Consider the following 21,172-nt stretch of genomic DNA (forward strand, 5'->3'; position numbering starts at 1 on the left):
GGAAAGAGGAAATAAGCCTTACAAGCTTTCCAAGAGCTGTTCTCTATGACAACTCACTGTGCTGTTTGTTTCCCTCACTACATACCAAATGAGGTCCCACACATTAGTCTACAGGCACGAAAACACTCAGCATTCTGGAGGCCAGATGGAAGCTTGGGTCTCATGTGAGAAGAACAGAAAGTTTTCAAAGCTCTTCCTCCTGTTCCTCCTCATGTTCCTAGGTCAGTGAATGCATCTTTCAATTTGCCTAATACTTACAAAACATTGTCCCTTTTATAGTATATAGTGTAACTGGCACTCAAGGAGTGCGAGTTACAAAACACATCTCAGGGGTAATCACTCATTGAACCCAGCAATCTACAGTTTTACGACCAGTGTCTGACCTTAAACTGTAGCGTGGTCTTCTTCACCTGGACGGTTACTGATGAGGGGTACAGACTGTAGTGTGTCCGCCTTATGGACATAGAATCAAAACATTTCAGAGCTCAGGGGCTTGGTAAATCATTGATTAATACACTGGAAATAAGGCATTTTATTAAAGAGAGAGTATGGACTTATATGGGGAAGCGTACACCCACACTGTAGAGCTCATACATGCAGTTTTGATAAAGCTCTAGGGTGTGTAGCATCTAGGGCTGCAGCTGAATATGCCAGTGACACCTACATCTATCTTGTTAGTAAAGGTCTGTGTGCAAATTGTTTGAGAAGCAGAGGCTTCTGCTGATTGTTGCCATTTCTGGTTAAAATGACAACCAGTGTGGTCATACCAGCTGTCGCTAACTAACGTTAACTCCGTGACAGGACAAAATTAAAGTGGCTGTTGTTGGGTTTGTGACCTCGCTGCAGTTGGTGGACAAACAGACAACACACTGCCTACTGTTAGCTGAAAATTATTAATGAAGTAAAGAGGCAACACTCTGTAACACCACTGAATAATCAGAGTGAACTGAGTTTCTCTGCAGTTCCAACAACTCCAACAGAGTGAGACATCTTCACAGGTAAAACTATCAGTCGATCCATCAATGATGGAAATGTAGGGCATTCTGTGTACACGCAAATGGTTGTGAAGTTCCATCCTGTTTATCTGTTACATTAAATATTATACAATAGCTTTTTGTTTTGTTTTTTTTACCCAAAGTACTGCTAGAAGAGCAAAGAGGTATAATCGAATATTCACTGATTATTACCACCGAATATCCAGAATAGCCTAGAAATCGACATTAGGGACAGCCCTAGTAGCTTCTACTCTCAAAATGCAATTGCATGAAAAATCCTGCATATAAACTGGCATATCCATTTGTGTAGCCTAATGTATATGAGCTGGTCTTCTTCACCTGGATGGTTACTGATGAGTGGTACAGACTGGTTTTGGGTGGCCCTGGGATCACCCACTCTGCTTGTCCAACTAAAAACCCAAAGAACTGTACTGTAATACTGAAAGGCTATTTACTGTAAGTACACTGAACTGGAGGTTAGTTATTGCCTCCAACAACAGCAATAAATACATTTCAAGTACCACCTGTTACAAGCTAAGCAAGCACCTCCTAAAATGTTGTATAGAATAAAGACATGAAAAACATTATTTTAAATCAATAGACCAAATTGTAGGATCAGATGTTCCTTGATTTTTCAGGTATTTAATAACCTGGATTAGCACTAAGAGAGGTGTTGCACACATAAGAAGTTAGCTTGTATCCAAGCTACAGAGGGATTAGTTCACAAATGTCACAGTATCTCTGTTCTGTATTGAGTGCCAGTCGATATGAGCTGAATACTAAGCATTTCCTCACATTACTCCCCACTGTGCTAGTGAAAGCATGCAGTATCTGTGGCCTTTTGTTCCTCTTAGTCATTCAGGGTGAGCCACCTGCTCCGCTCTGCTTAGGCTGACTTTGATTTATGCAGGGCGTTGCAAGTCGAGGGGAAATCTGACAAGGAGCTGGACGACTCCCTACCTTATATGATACTGAATCTTTAAACTTCCAAAAATACCGCTACATTGTCTCCCAGTCACTTTGTTAAATATCCAACAGTACCTCATATGCCTGCTGATCTGTCAGTTGTCAGAGTGTTGCGTGTCATTCCAGTGGGAAACTGAAGAAAATTTGCTTGCATTGGCTGGTATTTGTATGCCTCTACAGTGGACAAACAAAGCCAGGATACTGACACAGTACTGACAAAGGGCCAAGGCACAAACACTGCTTCTATTCTCCAAGACAATGCACAGCACCGACCATTTAAGAAACTCAACCCAGATGTAACATGTAGCTGGCATTACATACTCAAGCGAGCGTGTCAAGAATCAGATCTGAGGAACTCTGAACATTCTAGGTTTGGAGGCCTGACTGGTTTCTTGTGTTACTGCAGAGGTACATTATGTGATTAGTGGGGGTGTAACAATTCTCACTGTTCTATCATGCGTGTATCTAACCACAAGTCCTGTATCGTGCATCAATCAATTCTGTTATGCTTCTGCTTTAAAAGTTCAGTACAGAATTTACTTTACAGCAAGAAAATTAAGTGTTAGGACAGACAGTTTTATAATTTACACATATTTAAAAAAAAATTTGAATCTGCAAAGAGTCTATGATTTTCATGCCTATGGTGGTGCTGAGCTCTAGTTGCCACACTTGCCATTAGAGGGGCATGGCTCATGAGACTGAAAATAATTGACAAGCAGATAATTGTGCTCGCCCGGATTTACATTACAAAAATCTCAAGACTGCTATGGTTACTCAGCCCACAGAGACACTATTAAACACTGAGGAGAGAGCAGAAACAGATGCTGGTGCCTCTAAAAGTAATCCTAATCGGTCTCTCCTTGAAATAATTAGCATGAAGATCATCTTCCCATTAGAAATAAAGGGTCTTGCCACAAACCTACAATGGCATTTCAACAGTGTTGTCACAGAACTGTCTGTGTACTCACTACACACCTGGGCTTGTGGGTGTACACAATATAATGGGCCCTTATGGATCTAAAATCAGTCTGTGACTCATTAGAACAAACACTGCCCTGGCTTTATCAGGCCATGCTCACAGGTGGCTAGGTGTGTTTGTAAAACAAATGGGCTCCAAGTATGCTTGCCTCTAGTCAGAACAATGATGGGTTAGAATTGTGAATGTAATTCTCTAGTCAGTGTGTACTGAAAGCCCCCCCCAAAAAAAGCCGCAGATCTTTGTCAGCACTCTCTCCTACTGAAGTGCGCTTCAATAATTAATCATACACTATCAGCAAGAGAGACTCCAAACACATGGAGTAATCGAGAGCACAGCCTTTCAGTAGACAAGATTTTGTGGCACTTTCTTGTGAAAGCAGAAAAGGCAGGGAACTGTAAAAGAAACCCGTCATTAGAGCTCAAGGGATTTATTGATTAATCAATCAACAAGTTTAATGTGAAGCTTTTTAGACAATCAATTAAATCCAGCCACTCAGTTGAGGGAATTTTCTGCTTGTTTGTGTTTTGTATCACTTTAAATTGAACAGTGATCAATTTTAAATTTGATTCTTTTTTATTTTCAAGGCATCACCTGGCCCTTTAGAAAATGGTGACAGGGATTTTTCAACCTTTTTCTTTTACAAACCAAAGGACAACTGATTGAGAAAGTAATCTTAATTCCTTTTCCCTAAACCTATACAATCCTGGAATTCAGTTTCCCATTTAAGTTCAACTGCACTTTGTTTACACCCAAATTACAGGTGATCGACAACCTTAACTACAAACTTGTGCTTCAGGAAGCACACTATAGTTTCCAAGTGACTGTTCTGACTGCAGGTAAGTGTGGTATAGCAGCCCATAAGATCTGGCTGGACAGTAAGATTCACACCGTCCTTGTTACAGATACAAAAAACAAACATAGCCACTATGAGTTACAGTATACAAACCTCATCCTCTGTACTCAGTACCAAATACCCAGTGCCTTCTCATACCTGAGCCAATGCTGTCACTTGGGACAAACAGATTAATTGCACTTTGGGACCTCAAATTAAAATGGGAAAGTCTTCAGTATAGAGCGAAACAACAAATACACATGGCTTGCAGAAGAAAGGCTAGAGATCTGAATGTTTGAATACAATTTTTAAAATCATTCATTTCTCCCCCTCTCCAAAGGAGGTCTGGGACCACACCTCTCTCATGCAGCAACAAGGTATGCCAGAGGCAGCTACTATTGCTTGAAAGTATATTAAGAGCCAGGAAAAGCACTGGAGTCAGAGGTCAAACAACTGAAGGAAAAGCTCCCAGCACATCATGATTCTGCCTTAGGGATGGGAACTGAACACTTAACATGCCAGCAGTCAAATGACCCATAGTTGACCAATCCTGGCCCACCAATCACAACACAGGGTGAGAGGTCAAACTGCTCTGTTAAGGCCAGGCAGGTAATAGGGGCACCTTGGGAACCAGCTGACAAAACAGTCAAATGAAGAAATTCCACTGAAAACACCTGTAAACAATTAGGTGTCAATATACATTTCTAGTCTAAAGTGGATAAATTATTGTATTTGATGGCAAGCACATTCTAAGTGGTCTGGAAAACAAAAACATTTTTCCAGAGGAACCTTGGCCACTGGACCACACACAAAACAAGGCTTTCATTGGTTTCTACAGGTGTGATAGAACAATGATAAAGGTGGTCATGGCTGCTCCCCCCACCACTGTCATGCTGACAAACTGACAGATTGATATACGGACAGAAGAAGCAGGAGGCCAATGGCAACTGTGACATTCTTTGTTGGACCACCCAGAAATTTGTTTTAAAACCACCGGAAACAACAACAAAACATCATCTTTGTTAAGAAAATCCATACAACGAGGTTAAATGTAATTACTAGTTAACACAGTGATCTGGACAGTCCAAGTGATGCAAGATAAAAACAAAACAAAACAAAACAAAAAGAAAAAGAAAACAGAAAAAACAGCCAGATGGCTGTTACAGTTGAATCTGCCCTGAGGCTCTCAGGTGCAGAGGCACCTCAGCAGAACTACACACACACACACACACACACACACACACACATATATATATATGTATCAAAATCAACACATTTGCCAAAACTGCATTGCATGTCGAACAGCAAAGAAAAGTCAGAAAGTACACAAAAATGTGTCGATACTTCCAGCTGGTTTAGTAGAGAATATGGACATAAGCTGGCAAGTGGAACGAGACTAGACAAGCCCAATGTTTAGAGGAGAAACAGTGACCTGCAACTACTCATGGCATTCCTCAGAGACACAAACCATCTCACTCTGTCAGGGGGAGAGAGGTTAAAAGAAGACTGAACAAAACAAGTCAGGTCATTTCCTCTGTGTGTCTAGAAAGTCTTGAAAGCCTGAAAAGACAAAGACAAGCACACACCCTGCGTCAGGGGAGCGGTGTTACCCTACAATGACGAGGCCATGGCTGCACCTTAATCACGCAATTAGGTCTTTTAGAGGGCAGTAACTTCCCACAGTATAACAATTTGCTCATTCACTGTATGTTTTCCAAAACATGGACACAGGATTATAAGAACTGAATGAATGAATGGATTTGCAACCTTCTGGGTTCCATGTCATAATATGCCATTTACTAGGTGGCAGTGAGAAAATCCCTTACTATCTACCTGCTTTCTGCATTCTTAACAGCACAGCCAGAAATCACACATTTAAAAATATATTCACAACATGGCATTGAAAATCTGCATTTGTCAACAAGAAACAAAATGACTTAAGGCATATTAGATTACTGCGCAAAACCCATATTGGCAACCAGAGATGTACACACAGGCTGCTGCAGAAAATAAAAAGTGTTTTGTTTCCTCAGAGAGGGAGTCAGCAGTCAGTAGTAAGAGGAGACCAGGGAGCATTGCCGACTCACTGTCTAATAAACTCTAATCTCATTAGACCTTTATCAGGCTCCAGCCTGGATTTAGACAGTGAGGGAGGAGGGACAGAAATATGGAAAAAAACAAACAAACAAACAAAAACACAGTTTGTCAGTATCTCATAAGAGAAAATTACAAGTGGCTCCAAAACCTCTCACATGCACTGTCCAGAAGGTCACAGCTACTGGTAGATCTCCATGGGAAATACAGAGGAGGAAGGAAAGAAGTGTGAGCATAAAAAAAAATGAACAGACCAAAGCTCATCTGAAAAATTCCCAGTGGAAAGCATTAAGTATATGTTTGCCAGTATGTGGGCAGTATGAGGGTGTAATGATGGGGTTTGGTCACGCAGACAGAGGTCATCCAGCCGGTCAAAAGGAATGGCTTCAACAACAACAACAACAACATGATGTCATCAAAGGGCCAGCGTGACTCATCAACCTCAGATGATTGCGGTGAACAGGAATTTTAATTAGATACCTCTACAGAAGAAGCATCTCATTCTTTTTCTCTGAAGAAATAACTCAAAGTAACAGACATGTAACAACTTCATAATAAAAATAACTAGGTAACAAGACTTTCTGGGTAACATGGCATATGACAACTTCTTTCAATCAGCAGCAACTAACACCAGATTAATAAGAGAGTTCGGATTCCTCTGCATTTAAAATAAATTCAGTGAATTTGAAGATAGTTATCCATCCATCCACTATCTATACCACTTATCCTGATGAGGATCATGGGGATGCTGGAGCCAATCCCAGCTGACATTGGGCGAGAAGTGGAGTACATCTCGGACAGGTTGACAGTCTATCACAGGGCTGACTAAAGATAGTCAACAATTAAATGTGCCAAAGAATATGAGATCATTTATATGGAACCTCAGTATGCGAGTTAAATGACGTTTATCCATTATTTGGCCCCAAACAGGGGAGTGTCAGGCCATGCCATCATAAATTTTCAGAGCCATATAATAAGCAACACCATTTACCAGACCTAACCTGCCCTTAACACAAAGCATCCCTGAACCCTATCCTCACCCAAGTAAAGAGCTGATACAGTATGTGGCTTGACACAGCATCTGCATTGTATTTGCTCAGGTTAAGCAGTGTCTGGCCCACCTGTCTTATAATGGCCGTCGCCTGTGAAAGATTGGTCCACTCAGCTGTCCAACCACTGACACTGATCTACCAAGACTGTCCAACAAAAGAAGGCTATTAGCAATTCCAGTGAGTCTGTAACTATATTATCACCTATACAAGTTCTGTGTGGGTGTACAAGTGAAGGCAAGTCTACAGGGTCATCAGGTGGCATCTTCTCACTAAGCAGGGGTGGCCAATTCCAGTCCTCGAGGGCCGCTGTCCTGCTTGTTTTCCAACTGTCCCTGCCTGATTACCTGGCTCAGGTGTGTTCAGCCAGTCAGAAGCTGGAAGATACCATCTTAGATGAAAGTGGAGTGAGGAAAGATAAATTGAATTGGTATCTTCCAGCTTCTGACTGGCTGAAAAGAAAGCTCAACAGTGTGTTCCAGCATCTCAGAACCACTCCCCTCTTTGCCTGCACCCACACACCCTCATCTACTCAGGCTAATTGTTACCAAATAGTCACTAGCACTAGCAAACATTTCAACTACTGTTCTAGCCACAAAACATTTAAAATAACTCAAGCATTCCAAATAGCTCACCAAATAACTAGCCAGACTCCTGTTTCCTTTTATACTGCATGAGTATTCACTGCAACAAACCAGTCAAACTTCTACTATGCTCTCATGTTAGCTTGCTCATGCTAACACCAGGACCTAGGCCTCAAGCCTGCTGCATGTATCAAACACTTTTACTAAGTCTGTCCTCCAATGCTAGTTTACTTCATCTTAACAGGCATAATCCTCACATACAGTATGGTGCCATTTATAAATCACTTACCTATTTTTTTTACCCCATTCACACACCTTTCTTCTGCTCCAGAACCACTCATTGGACCTTGCTCAGCTATCAGCTAGATTCCTAATTACCCATCTTAGGCTCCACCCTTTTATACCTAACTTCTGTGTATTTCAGCTTCTTCCTCTCATAAGCTATATCTATAGCATCCTCCCAGGGAACTGTAAGCTCAACAAAAATAATGGCAGGTGGTAGGGTCCATCAAACTGAGAGAGATGTACAAATAGAGAGAAAAAACTTAAGCTTGGATAAAGCTCTCATTACTAAAAAATGGCAGAGTTACACCCTCAAGAGCTTAAGAAAGAAGTGTCTTATTTCCTATCAACTAAACACAAAAAGACAGATATACCTGTGCCAACATGCTCACAACTAATTGGTAGTTGAATGAAGTTATAATAAATGGCCTTACCACACAAGTATTAGTACATATTAGAGCTGCAAATGTAACCTATCCTCTAAACTGCGGCCAGTACACAACACTATTAAAAATGAACACTAAAGCTTTTATGACAATGGCAGAATTTATCATAAAAGAAGCTCCATTTTAAGTCTTTGGGAGTAAAATCGCAACTCTCTCGAGGACCACATTAACTGAAGACGTCCACAGAAATCTCTCTAAATCCTCTTCCCTCTTCATCAGTGGCTCCAAACCCTGACTGCCATGAGTCCTAAAACCTGACCCTTGACACCAAGACAACTCCAGAGGTTTTACTCAATCTCACACAAAAATAACACTAGCTATCCGTTTTCAATTTCTGTGAACAAAATACTGTTTATACATGAGTCAACAAGGGCAGGAGAAAGAAAAAACATCCACGTAATGGAGCACTGTGGAGCTGAGTCATCAACCTGACTGCAAAGGGCCAGACAACCACAGCACTACATTCAGGACAAGCCTTTTCATTCCCCTCATCAAAGAAATGCCAAGGCAGAGTGTCAAACAACTGCTACAACCCTGGAGATGGTTGAGGGGTGCCACAAAGTTGACTGTGTGAGGTTACTCACGAAACATTTGTCCCTTTTGGTTCTGGCGCTTTCATTTAACACTCATCAGCTTCTGTTACTGGTATTCTTCCATGCACATGCAATCTCTCTTGGCCCCTCCGCATGTGTGGGTCAGTCAGTGAGATCAGAGGGGACCTGAAACAAAACCCTGTTGTGCATTTGTCAAGCAGTCCCTGCTCTTCTCCCCTCCTAGCAATTCTTTGGCCACATAAAAAGTGGAGGTGGAGTTCGACAGCACCAGAAGAGCTGCTTCAAACTTTGAGATACACTTGAAACTTTGAGATAAAAATCATGGCACAAACAGCCAACAATAAAGAAGTGGGCGTTAGGGTGTCACCCAGGGGGGTAATGCAGCACTCCCCATGGAGCATTGACGAGAGCTCAGGCTGGGCAATCAGCAAGGGCTTTGATCTCTGCCTTTTATGTTCTGAAAATATTTCACCTGCACAACCATGTCTCTTCTTGTCTTCAGCAGTTCCTGTTTGTCATCAGCTGAGTGCCTTAGGAAGGCAGAACAGACTTCAGAGACACTATTAGTCCGCAACATGACACCCTACAATACATTTAGGAATGCAAGGAAAATACAAACAGTTTTCAAATGCACTTCACAGTTATACATACTATCACGCAACACTCAGCAATGGTGTGTGTATGGAGGAGCACTGTACCTTTCCTGCCTACACTGAGGAACTGTAATCAACTGCCAATCATAGAAACATTAGCTAGGTGAAATAATGCGGTGGTTTCAAGTGTCCATCCCTTTATTCCCAACAAGCAGACCTTTGAGACTGAAGGGAAATTCCACAATACACAGCTTTGAAATTAGCGCAAATTCTCTGAAGTGATACTATGGCAAATGAGGCGGGTCCCCCAGTAGCGATTTACAGCAAGGTCTCTGATCTCTGTACCTGCATGGCTAGACAGATACATTATCAGCATGCTGACATTCCAATGATTCTACACAGGTCCTTGACATCTTTTCATCTACCCTATCATCCCTGTGTGGAGACCAAAGGTGCTCAGAGGGGCCCATTGGTGTTTTTTTTTTTTTGCACTCCATTTTTATTGAGCCAGGTTTTTAATGTACAATAATTTTAATACAACAATACCGTGAAAAAATATTATGTTGTGTAATTTGGGTAGAACTACAGCAAAAGATAATAAGAGCCTTGACAATTCAAGTGTCAAGACAACATATTACACTTCAGTTTTGCTAATGTTAACGTGTTATTATTTCCTGGAGTGTATATATTGTCATTATTATTATTACGGTGTTTCCATATAAACTAGTCTGGGCAGCACAGAGAAAGTAGCATATTCACATAAGTGTGATTTTGAATTGTATAACTACTACAAAGCAGCAATATTAAACTAGGTATAGACTTCCCATAGCTAAATGTAATTGAATAAACAGTTTTAGACAGAGTCAATAAATTACATTATACTGGCACCAAAAACACTAAAGCAAGACATGTCCGACATCTGTTGGCCTGAGCATCTGCTTTCCTCTCTTGTGTATCCACCATTAAGAACAGTGATACGCTAATATGAACTTGTGTTTTCTTGGGATTACATAAGCTTAACATTTTTCTTCTGCTTCTCTAGCTATATAACTCCTCAGTACTGAAGGTGAAACAACCTCCTTTTAGCCCTACCATGATTTTCCCACATATAGTCCTACAACAGGAATCTCCTCAAGAGTAAGAAAGAATTTGGCATATGGCATTGTCAGCAATTTACAAGGACTAAGAACCCTTCTTATGGGAAAAGCCAGGCTGCATTAGGCTCTGTGCATGATTGTAGTTTGCTGACTTCCGGTTCTAATGTGGCTTTTTTCCCGGTTAAGCTAAACTAATGGGTAACTTATCAAATACTGAGCCACAAATTAATCCAAATGAGGTGTAAATACAATCTAAAAAGTGTCCACATACAGTATCAGCAGAGGAAAAGTGGTTCACATGACCATTGTTGTGTTCCACTTTGCTACAGTTTAAGCTGTTAAAACTCCATTTTGATCTTTCAAGGCTTTCCTAAAGACCCATGACTTTGTAGTGAGCAGTTAAACTATACAAGACAGGATTGTTTCTGTAAATGGTAAATAGTCTTATACTTATATAGTGCTTTTCTACACATTGCATGCACACTCAAAGTGCTTTCACACTACTTGGCCATTCACCTATTTGTACTCACAAACACTCACATTCACACACCGGTGTTATCACCGGGAGCAACTAGGGGTTCAGTGTCTTGCTCAAGGACACTTCGACACGTTGACTGGACAAGCTGGGAATCAAACCGCTAATAACCCCGGTTAGGACACGACCGACTCTATCTCCTGAGCCACAGCTGCCCTCTGTATGACAAGCCATTCAAGGGTATGCAGTGGTTATTTTTCACAACATCACAAGGAGAAAGAACATTAAAAGTCAGCGCAGTCCCCTATTTCAATGGAATAACTAAACCACAGGCAAGAGCGGGAGTTTGGGAGCGCTCTACTACTGCTGCATTGCAACTATTGGAACCTAATGAGTGGTATACTCAGTGCTTTGTCCTGCATAACCTCCCGGGCTGATGCAGGCCATTCTACTTTGTTGTTGCACTGTATTTTCTATGTACCTCTCTGTTTCGAGGAGGAAGGGGCTGCAACCTTGACACACACACTCAGTTAGTTGAGCAGAGAAAGAAAAGACCCCCCCCCGACCACAGGAACTTGCAGATATCATGGCTACTGTGTTCCTACTAACAGTGTAGTGGTAGACCGAAAACATTATAATGGCATGGTGTGAGAAACTGAGGCAATAAGACACCAGCTCTCAAATTAAAGAACTCCCTGGGTTTCATCAGTTTGTTGGATCACCAGAATGCATTAGATTTTACACCAGATAAGACAAATAAACTGCCACCAATCTAGTGTGCTAAATAATCCATTTGACTATGACTGATAGCCATTTAAGAACTGTTAGTAAATATTGCTGGTACCACAAAAATATGCAATAGTTCAGTAGAACAGCAACTACAGTAGCAAGCAACTGGTATGCTCATTACCGTTGCAACCAGAAGTCAGCAGACTACAGTCATGCACAGAGCCTATTAGGCGCAAAGAGTAGAATCATTTGTTGACTCAGCTGTCAACTGTCCTCAGTCACGGCCATTAGTCAACTGGCTGGCTTTTGGATCACCGTGATAACAATTTATCCACAGCAAAGATTAGAGCACTAGTAATGCAACATGCTGCTTTTATTCCACACAAGATTTTCTCAGTTTTGTTTCAGCTTGACTCTAACAATGGGGAAAACAGATTCATGCTCACTTATTCATGTTTAGTCACAGTGAGACTACTAACCCGGACGAGGGTGCTCTTAGACTGAGCTCGCTGGGGTTGTACTACCGGGGTGCTCTGTTCCCTGGTTCCACTTCCGTGTGCTCTGGCCACAGCTCCAGATGTACCATTTGTGCAGACTCCAGCTCCAGGACCAGTCCTTCGCGGCCTCTGCTTGATGCCATCCAACAGGCGCACAAGGAGGATGTTGCTGGGGAGTTCATCTACAGCACACTCCACCAATGTCCGACACTCTGGGCAGCGCAACTCTCCACGTGAGCCTAGGATGCCTTGGAGACATCTGCGGCAGAAGGTGTGTTGACAGGGAAGAACCTTTGCCGAAGCATCCAGCCGCTCCAGACAAACCGGGCACTCGAGCAAATCCAGCAATACTGATTCGTCCATTCTCTGTGTGATCTACCTGCACTTCAGCAGAAAAACATGATGCTGATAAGGTTTTTGGCTCTCTGGAAGCAGGACCGGTAGAGTCACGTCACTCCCATACCTCGGCTATGGCCATCGCATTTGCATCAGCTAGAAGAAGAAGAAGAAGAAAGAAAAAACAAAGCTAATGTTAGCTAGCCGTTCTACAAGACAAATTAATCAACTATAGAAGAAACAGGACAGGACATGCATATAACAGACATTACACATACCTGAAAGTGTATAGTGTTAAATTTCAACTGTCATATTGAAAAAGTGACACAATCCCATCACATTTAATATGGCAGCTGATGAGCCAATAACACTGGCAAACCACAAAACTACTGGTCTACTGTCTTCCATTAAATTAACCAACGGGGGACTGAAGGTCATAATAATTTAATTTACTCCACAGCGGATAACTACAGCTACATATCTCGGATCCTTGGGCACTGGACCTTTTGCACGTCACCGCGACATAAAAACGATAAAGTGTGTGTGTGTGTGAGAGAGAGAGAGAGAGAGAGAGAGAGCGAGAGAGAGAGAGCGAGAGAGAGATCTGCACTGTGCAGGACTGAAAGACTGAGATTGGTCTTTTATGAGTGAAAACTGAGATGAATCCATAAAAAATGCTGTCTACACACTTTATTAACCTTACAGCAAAATCGGCGGGATATAACGCACCTTATAAATTGATATTGCAAGAATGCATTTCAGTGTTAAAATCCAGATGTTTCAGGCTTGTGCTGCAACAGTGTAAGGTTACTCCAGAAAAATGTCAATATTACGTAACACTTCACGGCACGAAAAGGGCTAGGGATACTTACTAGACGGTTTATGAGTACTCTGCGCCGTAGTGTTTAGCCGTAGGAAATTAAGTAACGTTACGTTTGAATAGCACACATCGATCGCTAGTATCGGTACTACTTTAATGCTGCAACCCCCTCTAAGTTAACTAACAATTGGAAGTTTTTACTGCACTTGCGATTTAAACCATGTTCTACAACTTCTCGGACAGAAACCAATTGACCTATAATATGTAGAAGTAATTCACCAACTAAATGCAATTCAGCATACCTCTTCCAAAAGAGAACACCTCCTCTTGTTGCCCCGTATTTCCCAATTTTTGCCTCCTTGCTAACGTTAATGTTACTAGTTAGCCAGCCACCTGGATTCTACTAAGTTAGCTACTTATCTGGAGTATTCCCCAGACAAATACTGCTGTTTTCCCAGATGGTTTTTGTTAGAGACGCACAACGTAGAGCGTAAATACACTTCTGTCAGATACTTAGGTTAAACATAACGTAAAAAGAACACAGGGGAAACAACGGAAGACCAACCTCACCGAGCGCCATGCTAGCATTGCCCTACTCCAGCTCTGCGGGACTGTGTCACTAGAAAGAAGCAGCTGGGGGAGGGAGTACGTGGCCTTCGCGTGCTATCGGAATACTGGCTATTCTATTATATGGAGCAAGTGCATATGAATGAGACCACAGGTCACCTGAGCTGTAGCGTGTGGAAATCAAAATCTGTGTACAGTGTCAGTAATTGATACCATGGCTAATTAAAAAGAAAACACTCGGTTAAGCAGAAAACGGATGCCTAGCAAGAATGTCCTCTTTGTTATGACACTGCAGCACTGGGCTGCATAAAGACAACTCGCCAACATCTTGATGTAGTAAAAACTAAAAACAAATTCAAACAATTGCAATATGACATTATTCACATTTTCTTTAAGCTATTATTCCCCTTCCGAAAGTAGGCTACTTGAAAGCAACTCGATTTCCACAATGGAAAACAGTAATTTCCGAGGCGCACCATAAGGCATTGTCAAAAGGGCGTGAACTGAATCCTCTGGTGATATGTAGGCTAATGATGTGTCAAAAACAACATCCTTTCCCGGAGGTTGTGAAAAATAATTTGTTTTTCATGTCATTCATTCATTTGGCTACAGGACATTACTCCTATTAGCTGACAGTCAGCTATCTTGCTGGTACTCGAAACCAAATATAGGGATGGTCTCAGGGGCCACATAGCAGACATACAGACTGCCTACAACTACCTGGGTATCCCATAGTCACATGGGAACCACAATAAGGAGACAAGAAAGACAACAACGTCCAAGTGCCATCAAAGAATAATATAGGTAGTGATGGCCAATGAGGCTTTGTTGAAGCTTCGACACAGTATTCACACAAATGGTTCATTACTCATTATTATGGGGGTGGCTGTGGCTGGGGGCGGCTGTGGCGGGTCGTTTCCTAACCGGAGGATTATTGGTTCGATTCCCGGCTTGTCCAGTCAACATGTCGAGGTGTCCTTGAGCAAGACACTGAACCCCAAGTTGCTCCCGGTGATGTCACCGGTGTGTGAATGCGTGAGTGCTTGGGAGTGCGAATGGGTGAATGGCCGAATAATGTGAAATCGATTTGAGTGTGCTGTAAAAAGCACAGAAAGGCGCTATACAAGTATAAGACCATTTACTAGAAGTTTCAATGACACAGTGCTTCAGTAGGACATCTAGTGGTCAAGAAATTGAAGTGCAGTCAAGACGTGTCGCTTATTGGTTCATGGATTGTTTGGGATTTGATTCACCATGCACATTCCTGTTCCACTACACTACATGGTTGTATGGTTTCAAGCTGACACAATAAAATATAAAATAAACATGGACACATGTTGAAGACTATGTTCCTTATGTGGCACGTCTGATTGTAACCCTATATACTCCTCACTTATATTTTGTGTTATGAAACATTTAAATGGTGCTGCTACATTCATGAAAAGTGGTCTACAACTTTAGACAGATGTCATTTTCACATGGACTGCTGCAAATACAGATTATAGTATGGACTTTGTTTTGGGGTTCATTGATAAAGACGTTCAAATAAAATTATACTGACCATTTCCAAATATTCAGATGTCGTTACACCTTCCCACCTCATCTCCTCTGTTTATTTCTGTTCAGTTCTCTCCTCTATTCATATTTCTTTTTGGTTTCTCCTCTCCTCCATACTCCTGAAAATAAACAAATATAAAAAAAAAATGGAATATTTATAAATGATGAAGTGGGAACCAGTGACTACATAAAATCGTTAACATCATTAGATAAACTGATATTTACCATGCACATGAAAGGTCTTACACTTCATCCTGCCCTCCATCACTTCCTCTCTTCAGAAGCAACATCTGAATATTTGGAAATGGTCAGTATAATTGTATTGCTTTAATTACATTGTATAAAGTAGACCAGTGTGTGAAGCCCCCCCCTTGCTGAAGTGGAGCATGTGAGTGGCGACTCACGGCCCTCAGTGAGTGTGTGTGAGAGCCCCGATGAAGGCCCCCGATGTTGCTCTGTGATGGGCCGTTTGTTTTGTTTGACATTTGATTTTATTAGACTGAATGAAAAGTGAAGAGACAACACACAACGTGGAGAGAGGACCAAATAGAGGAATTAAGAAACAGGTAGAGGAGAGAAGAGGAGATGCGGTGGTTGCATAATGACATCTGAACATCTCAAACAGCTAAGTATAATTTCATTTGCTTTAATTACATTTTATATAGTAATCATGAACAAATCGTCTGTGCCTCTGTTCTTTAAAAACTTTTAACTACAGCTCCTGCTGTCTTCTATTTGTCTTTCAGAGTGAGGAGAGAGGAAGAGGTGGAGGACAGGATGAAGTGTAAGACCTCTCATGTACATGGTAAATATCAGTTCATCTAATGAGGTTAATGATTTTATGTAGTCATCGGTTCCCACTTCATCTGAATTTCTAAAATATATTTCATTTTTTCTGACATTTGTTGCTTTTCAGGAGTATGGAGGAGAAGAGAAACCAAAACAAGTAATGAATAGATGAGAAAACCGAAAGGAAATAAGGAGGAGGCAGGCCAGTGAGCTGTGCACAGAGCACGGCTTCGACCATCAGGGATATATCCCTGACTCCAGAGCACTACAGTCAGGGATACCTGCCAACTGTTTGTTTGTTTGTTGTTGTTTTGTTTTTACTTGTGTTTCCTCTCTCTATCCACTCACCCCAGAGATTTTTGTGAGTTGACAATAAACAAATTGTATTGAACTGGTCATGCCAGCAAAGCTCAGATTTTACTTGCTGCATAATTTTACAGTAAAGAAGATTGTTTTCTGACATATTCCTGATTCAAAATTTGAAATATTAACTAAGGAAATTATTTATTTTAGTTACCCTGTTATTATTAAAAGCTCAAACTTTTTCTAAACAGTTAATTTGAAATGTATTGACTCAGACTGTCCTGCACTGATAAACATGTATCTTTAATGTACTTGACGTCGAACCTGACGCTAAAAATGTAATGACACCAACTTTTGTTTCCCTCTCTGTGTTTCACCCTATCACTTGTGCTCCAGTGCAGTTTTCATGTTTTTCACACAATATACAACTTAACAGAAACAAGACATCAACCGGGGAAGTAATGAGCTTTGTGTGGAGTCAGTAACATGATCAGATGAGCCCATTGCTTGTTCTTGATGAGGACTGCTCAGCACTTGTATTCCCTGCCCCCTTGGAGTTGGACAGAAGATAAATTATGAATAAGGCATACATAAAACATGGACTTATTTATGGAGATTAGGGGCTATTTAAGGCAGTTATAATTAAATTTAGCTGATCCAAGGTATCTTGCCAGAAATGCATGTAGCTAGGTCGTCTTTCAGTTATTGTAATTAAAGAAGAGCAGCAGGAAGCAATAAAAAGGCAGCAAAACAATTACGTTTGCCTGTCCAAAAACATGTTTGCCTGTAGTGTTATACATGCCTTTTTATGGCCTTATCCTATAAAGGAGACTAGAGAGGTCTGTTGCAGTGAACGGAGGAGGGCATCCACTGCTATCAAAGACTTTCAAGTGAAAGGGTTGTATACCTCACTGTGAGCCGCGCAGCTATAGCTACCCCCAGTAGGTGCCCTGTGATGACCCTGCTCTGCTTTGCTGGTCATGCCAGCAAGGCTCCGGGCCGTCATGGCCTTCTGAGCTTTTTTTAGACTGATGAGAATATTTGCTTTTTAAAAGAAGCCATTTGAAAAAATATTTATGTAATATTTTTAATATAAGCTCGTTTGAAGATGTACATTTAAAGTGATGTGATTTGTAAAATGGCCAAAGGAAAATCTTTCTGCACGCTGGCCATTGCAATAAAATAAAATAAAATATAATTTAAAAAGGTCAGAAATTGGTTCTTTTGAAGCAGTCACATGCCAACAATCAAGAATATTGATGTCAGGCCAGGAGGGGGGTCTGGTTTAGATCTCCTGCCCATACGAATCACGGTAAGAATCATATCCTAAATATTTCAGAAAGGGCGTCTATGGTAAAAGGCAAATGCTCATTCAAATTCCTCATACTAAGAGCAAAGGTGGGACACAAAAAGAGAAATATTACTTGTTTGATGACACCACAACAAGAGTTTTAAGAGTTACCATCTATATCAGGGGTGGGCAAACCTTTTGACTCAATGGGTTCTAAAATTTGACAGAGGGGCTCGGCCAGGAGCAGAAGGATGGAGTGTTTGTGTGAACTAATATAAATGACATATAAACCTCCCATGTGGCGTCTTGGCCACACACATAATGCCCAAAGGAAATGTGGGGCAGTGTAACCAAAAACGAGTGCATGGCAAATGCTAGTTTTATCTCAACCAAAAACCTCTGCAGAATCTGGGATGCCTTTCAGTGTCCTAAGAGAACAAGTGCATTGAAATCTAGATTTGTTGAACTTCATCACTGAGAATGTCTGTTCACATATGTAGGTAGATCCAAAGAGATCCTACGATGTCCTCAACCCTCCTCGTTACAGTGCGTCGGGAGAGGGGTATGTTCTCATGTGCGCCCTTTTTCTCCGGGCATATTAGTGCTGCAGAGTCCAACAAACACTAAATTAATAAACTCACCGTCAGAAAATGACTTACTTTTTCTGGCGATTTTGTGGGATATGACATAACTTGACCTGAAAGCTGCATCTGTGGGTGTGGAAAGTTTTGTAAAAAGTCTTTGTTGGTTATGCAGTTTTACTAGCAAAGCATCCGACTCTCTTTTTAATTTCCCTCCGGCTGGAGCAGAAGCAGAGACTCATCTCAACCAAAAACAGATGCTCTCTGATACATTACACACATGTGATAACAGGCACAGGGAAAGTTTTGCTGTTCTCAGTGTGTGGGTGGGATAACTGTACAAAAGGCTAATTAAAACGTTTCAAGTATATCACGCTGGACAATACAGTAGGTTCATTGTGAGAATTCGTTGTGGAGTTAACGCACCTTGTACAGCAGTGTAAGACTCCGGGTGGGAAATAGGATTAGTGGGAAAAATTGCATCAGTTTAGGGTGACTGCTTGTCCTGTTGAGATAAAACGGTGGAATTGATTGGGAATTAACCCCCAGAAATTGTGCGCACAGGGGTTAGCCTGCTGTAGAAGCCTCACAATTTGATCAGTTTCCACCGGGCCAAGAGCCTCTCATAAACGGACAGCGTCACGTGTGGCATATTAATTTTTCATGATGGCTGACTGTGATGTGATTCAGGACTGGAAAAATTGCAAATCGGGCACACTGGGTGCTATCTTGTATCAATTGTTGAACAAATGGCTTGGCACACAGAGTTTAAACCAACATTGTAGTGAAAAAGATAGATTTTTACGCTGGCGTGAGAGTATGGGTGAAAGAGGTCTGATTGGGTCCTATGACGAGGCGCCACCAGCAGATGGGGCTGTAAAACTGTTCATTAAACAGGCTGCTCACTTGACTTCAAAGGCACGTTTCTGCCATAGGACAGTGAGTTTGTTACAGAGGCACAAAACAGAAGCTAAACTTAAACAATGTGAGACATTTCTGCAAGACTGTCTGTATTTTGGGCGAGTTTGAAAAAATCCAGAGAGCTACACCAAGTGTTGAAACAGCTCATGTCCCTGACACTCCCTCTGGAGACGCACGGGGATGCACACCCTCTGCCCCTCCTCCTCCCGCACAAGCTGCAGAGGAAGACAAAGAGGAGACAGATTTTCAAAATAATGCTCACCACCAAATGCCATTACGTGCTTTTGCCGATACTGAACAAAGTGGTTCATCATTAGTTGTGATCAAAGGAGGTATTTTAAGGATGGCAAGTTTTCCCGATAAGGAGGAAGACTGGACTAGCGTGCAACAGTATTTAGATGGCGTAATTGCAGGATCTGGGGCACAGACTGCCCAGTGCAGTGAGGAGCCAAGTACTTCCAGTCAGAGGAGTGCAGTTGGCTCAGACGGTATGAAGAATTTGATGAAAGCGTGTAATCCTTTGGTTCCCACTTCACGCGGTAATTGAGATGACGACTCAGTCCCACTTCACGCGGTAATTCATGTGCTCTGGCCTGTGATCAGGATGAAATATCCGCTACAGGCTCAGAGTGTTAAGCTGTCCCATATTCCCGTGCAGACAGGGGAGACAGGAAGTCAGTATATCTTAAGGGTGCGTGAACTGTGGCATAATTACAGTGGTGAGGACCCAGGCCTGGTTCAGAGTGTTGGTGTGTTTTTTTGTAGCGCTGTTGAGTCTTTTCTCTCTGTAAGAATTCAGCAGTGGTTAAAACAGGTGATTGGCTTAAATGCTCTGCCCTATGAACAGTGTATTGATAATGACAAAGAGATAGAGAAAAAGATGAAAAGGGAACTCTCATCCTTACAAGCAAGCTGACAAATGCACAACTTAAAGAGATGAGAGATAAAGTGAATCAACAGAAAGCTGCAGATAAGCAGATGTATGCGGGTGCTACTCAGCAGTATGCACAGCCCTCTGCTTTTGTACATAATGCACAAGCACCTGTCCCTGGACAGCCTCAGCCTTATTCGTGGAATTCACAGCCCGTGAGTAGTGGCTTTCAGAATCGTGGCAGATCACGAGCATGTAGTCGAGGGTCCAGGGCAAACAGGAGAACTTTTGTGAGAGATGACAGATGTCTAATTTGTCACAAGAGAGGACACTGGGCGCGAAACTGCCCAGTTCTTTATCAGCAGGGGCCAGGACCAGCAGGATCATATCCTGCTCAGGTTACTAATGTACTGCCATATACACCTTCAGCTCAATATCAGGCACCTGGATCTAATCAGATGCCTCAACAATAGGGCTGCCGAAAGTCTGTAACAGGTGATTCCCTGAGCTCACAGAAAATGTTTCTTGAACCACTACTCAAAGTGACTATCAACGGTCGAGATCATTTGTGCTTGATCGACTCAGGAGCAAGGTACTCTACTTTAAACTCGCCACTCCCACGTTCAAAAGGTACTACATCTGTTATCGGCTTCTCGGGTTTGAAAGAGGAGTGGCCGTTCTCTGAAGAAGTTCCTTGTAAATGGAATAATCTTTCATTTCATCATTCATTTCTACTTTCTCCATCTTGTCCCGTTAATCTTCTGGCACGTGATATTTTGTGTTCTCTGAATGTTACCATGATGATGTCATCGAGTCATGTGGACATCACTTTTCCAGATGGTTCCATTCAACATTGTGCAACTCCAAAAGCCAAATTCAGACAGATGTTGCAGACTGCACCCCCTGGTCTTGCTCCTTCAGCTGATGTTTGGTGGGGACTTGGGAATTCTCCTGAAAACACTGC

At 41.8% G+C, this 21,172-nt stretch overlaps 1 protein-coding gene across 4 annotated transcripts in view; it reads right to left on the reverse strand.

Annotated features, from left to right (window-relative positions):
- Positions 1-13,980, reverse strand: part of sh3rf1 (SH3 domain containing ring finger 1) — a 36,223-nt gene extending 22,243 nt beyond the window's left edge. For 2 of the 4 annotated variants that reach the window (XM_020603534.1, XM_020603531.1), the window contains exons 1-2: positions 13,631-13,887; positions 12,155-12,664 (exon numbers count right to left, since the gene is read on the reverse strand). In XM_020603534.1, coding sequence (XP_020459190.1) covers positions 12,155-12,535 — 381 coding nt within the window. In that variant the 5' untranslated portion in view covers positions 12,536-12,664; positions 13,631-13,887. The other 2 variants (XM_020603532.1, XM_020603533.1) reach the window with 2 other exon arrangements.
- Positions 13,981-21,172: the final 7,192 nt, after the last annotated feature.

The sequence above is a fragment of the Monopterus albus genome, unplaced genomic scaffold (assembly GCF_001952655.1).
Source record: "Monopterus albus unplaced genomic scaffold, M_albus_1.0 scaffold61.1, whole genome shotgun sequence".
Classification (NCBI taxonomy): domain Eukaryota; kingdom Metazoa; phylum Chordata; class Actinopteri; order Synbranchiformes; family Synbranchidae; genus Monopterus; species Monopterus albus.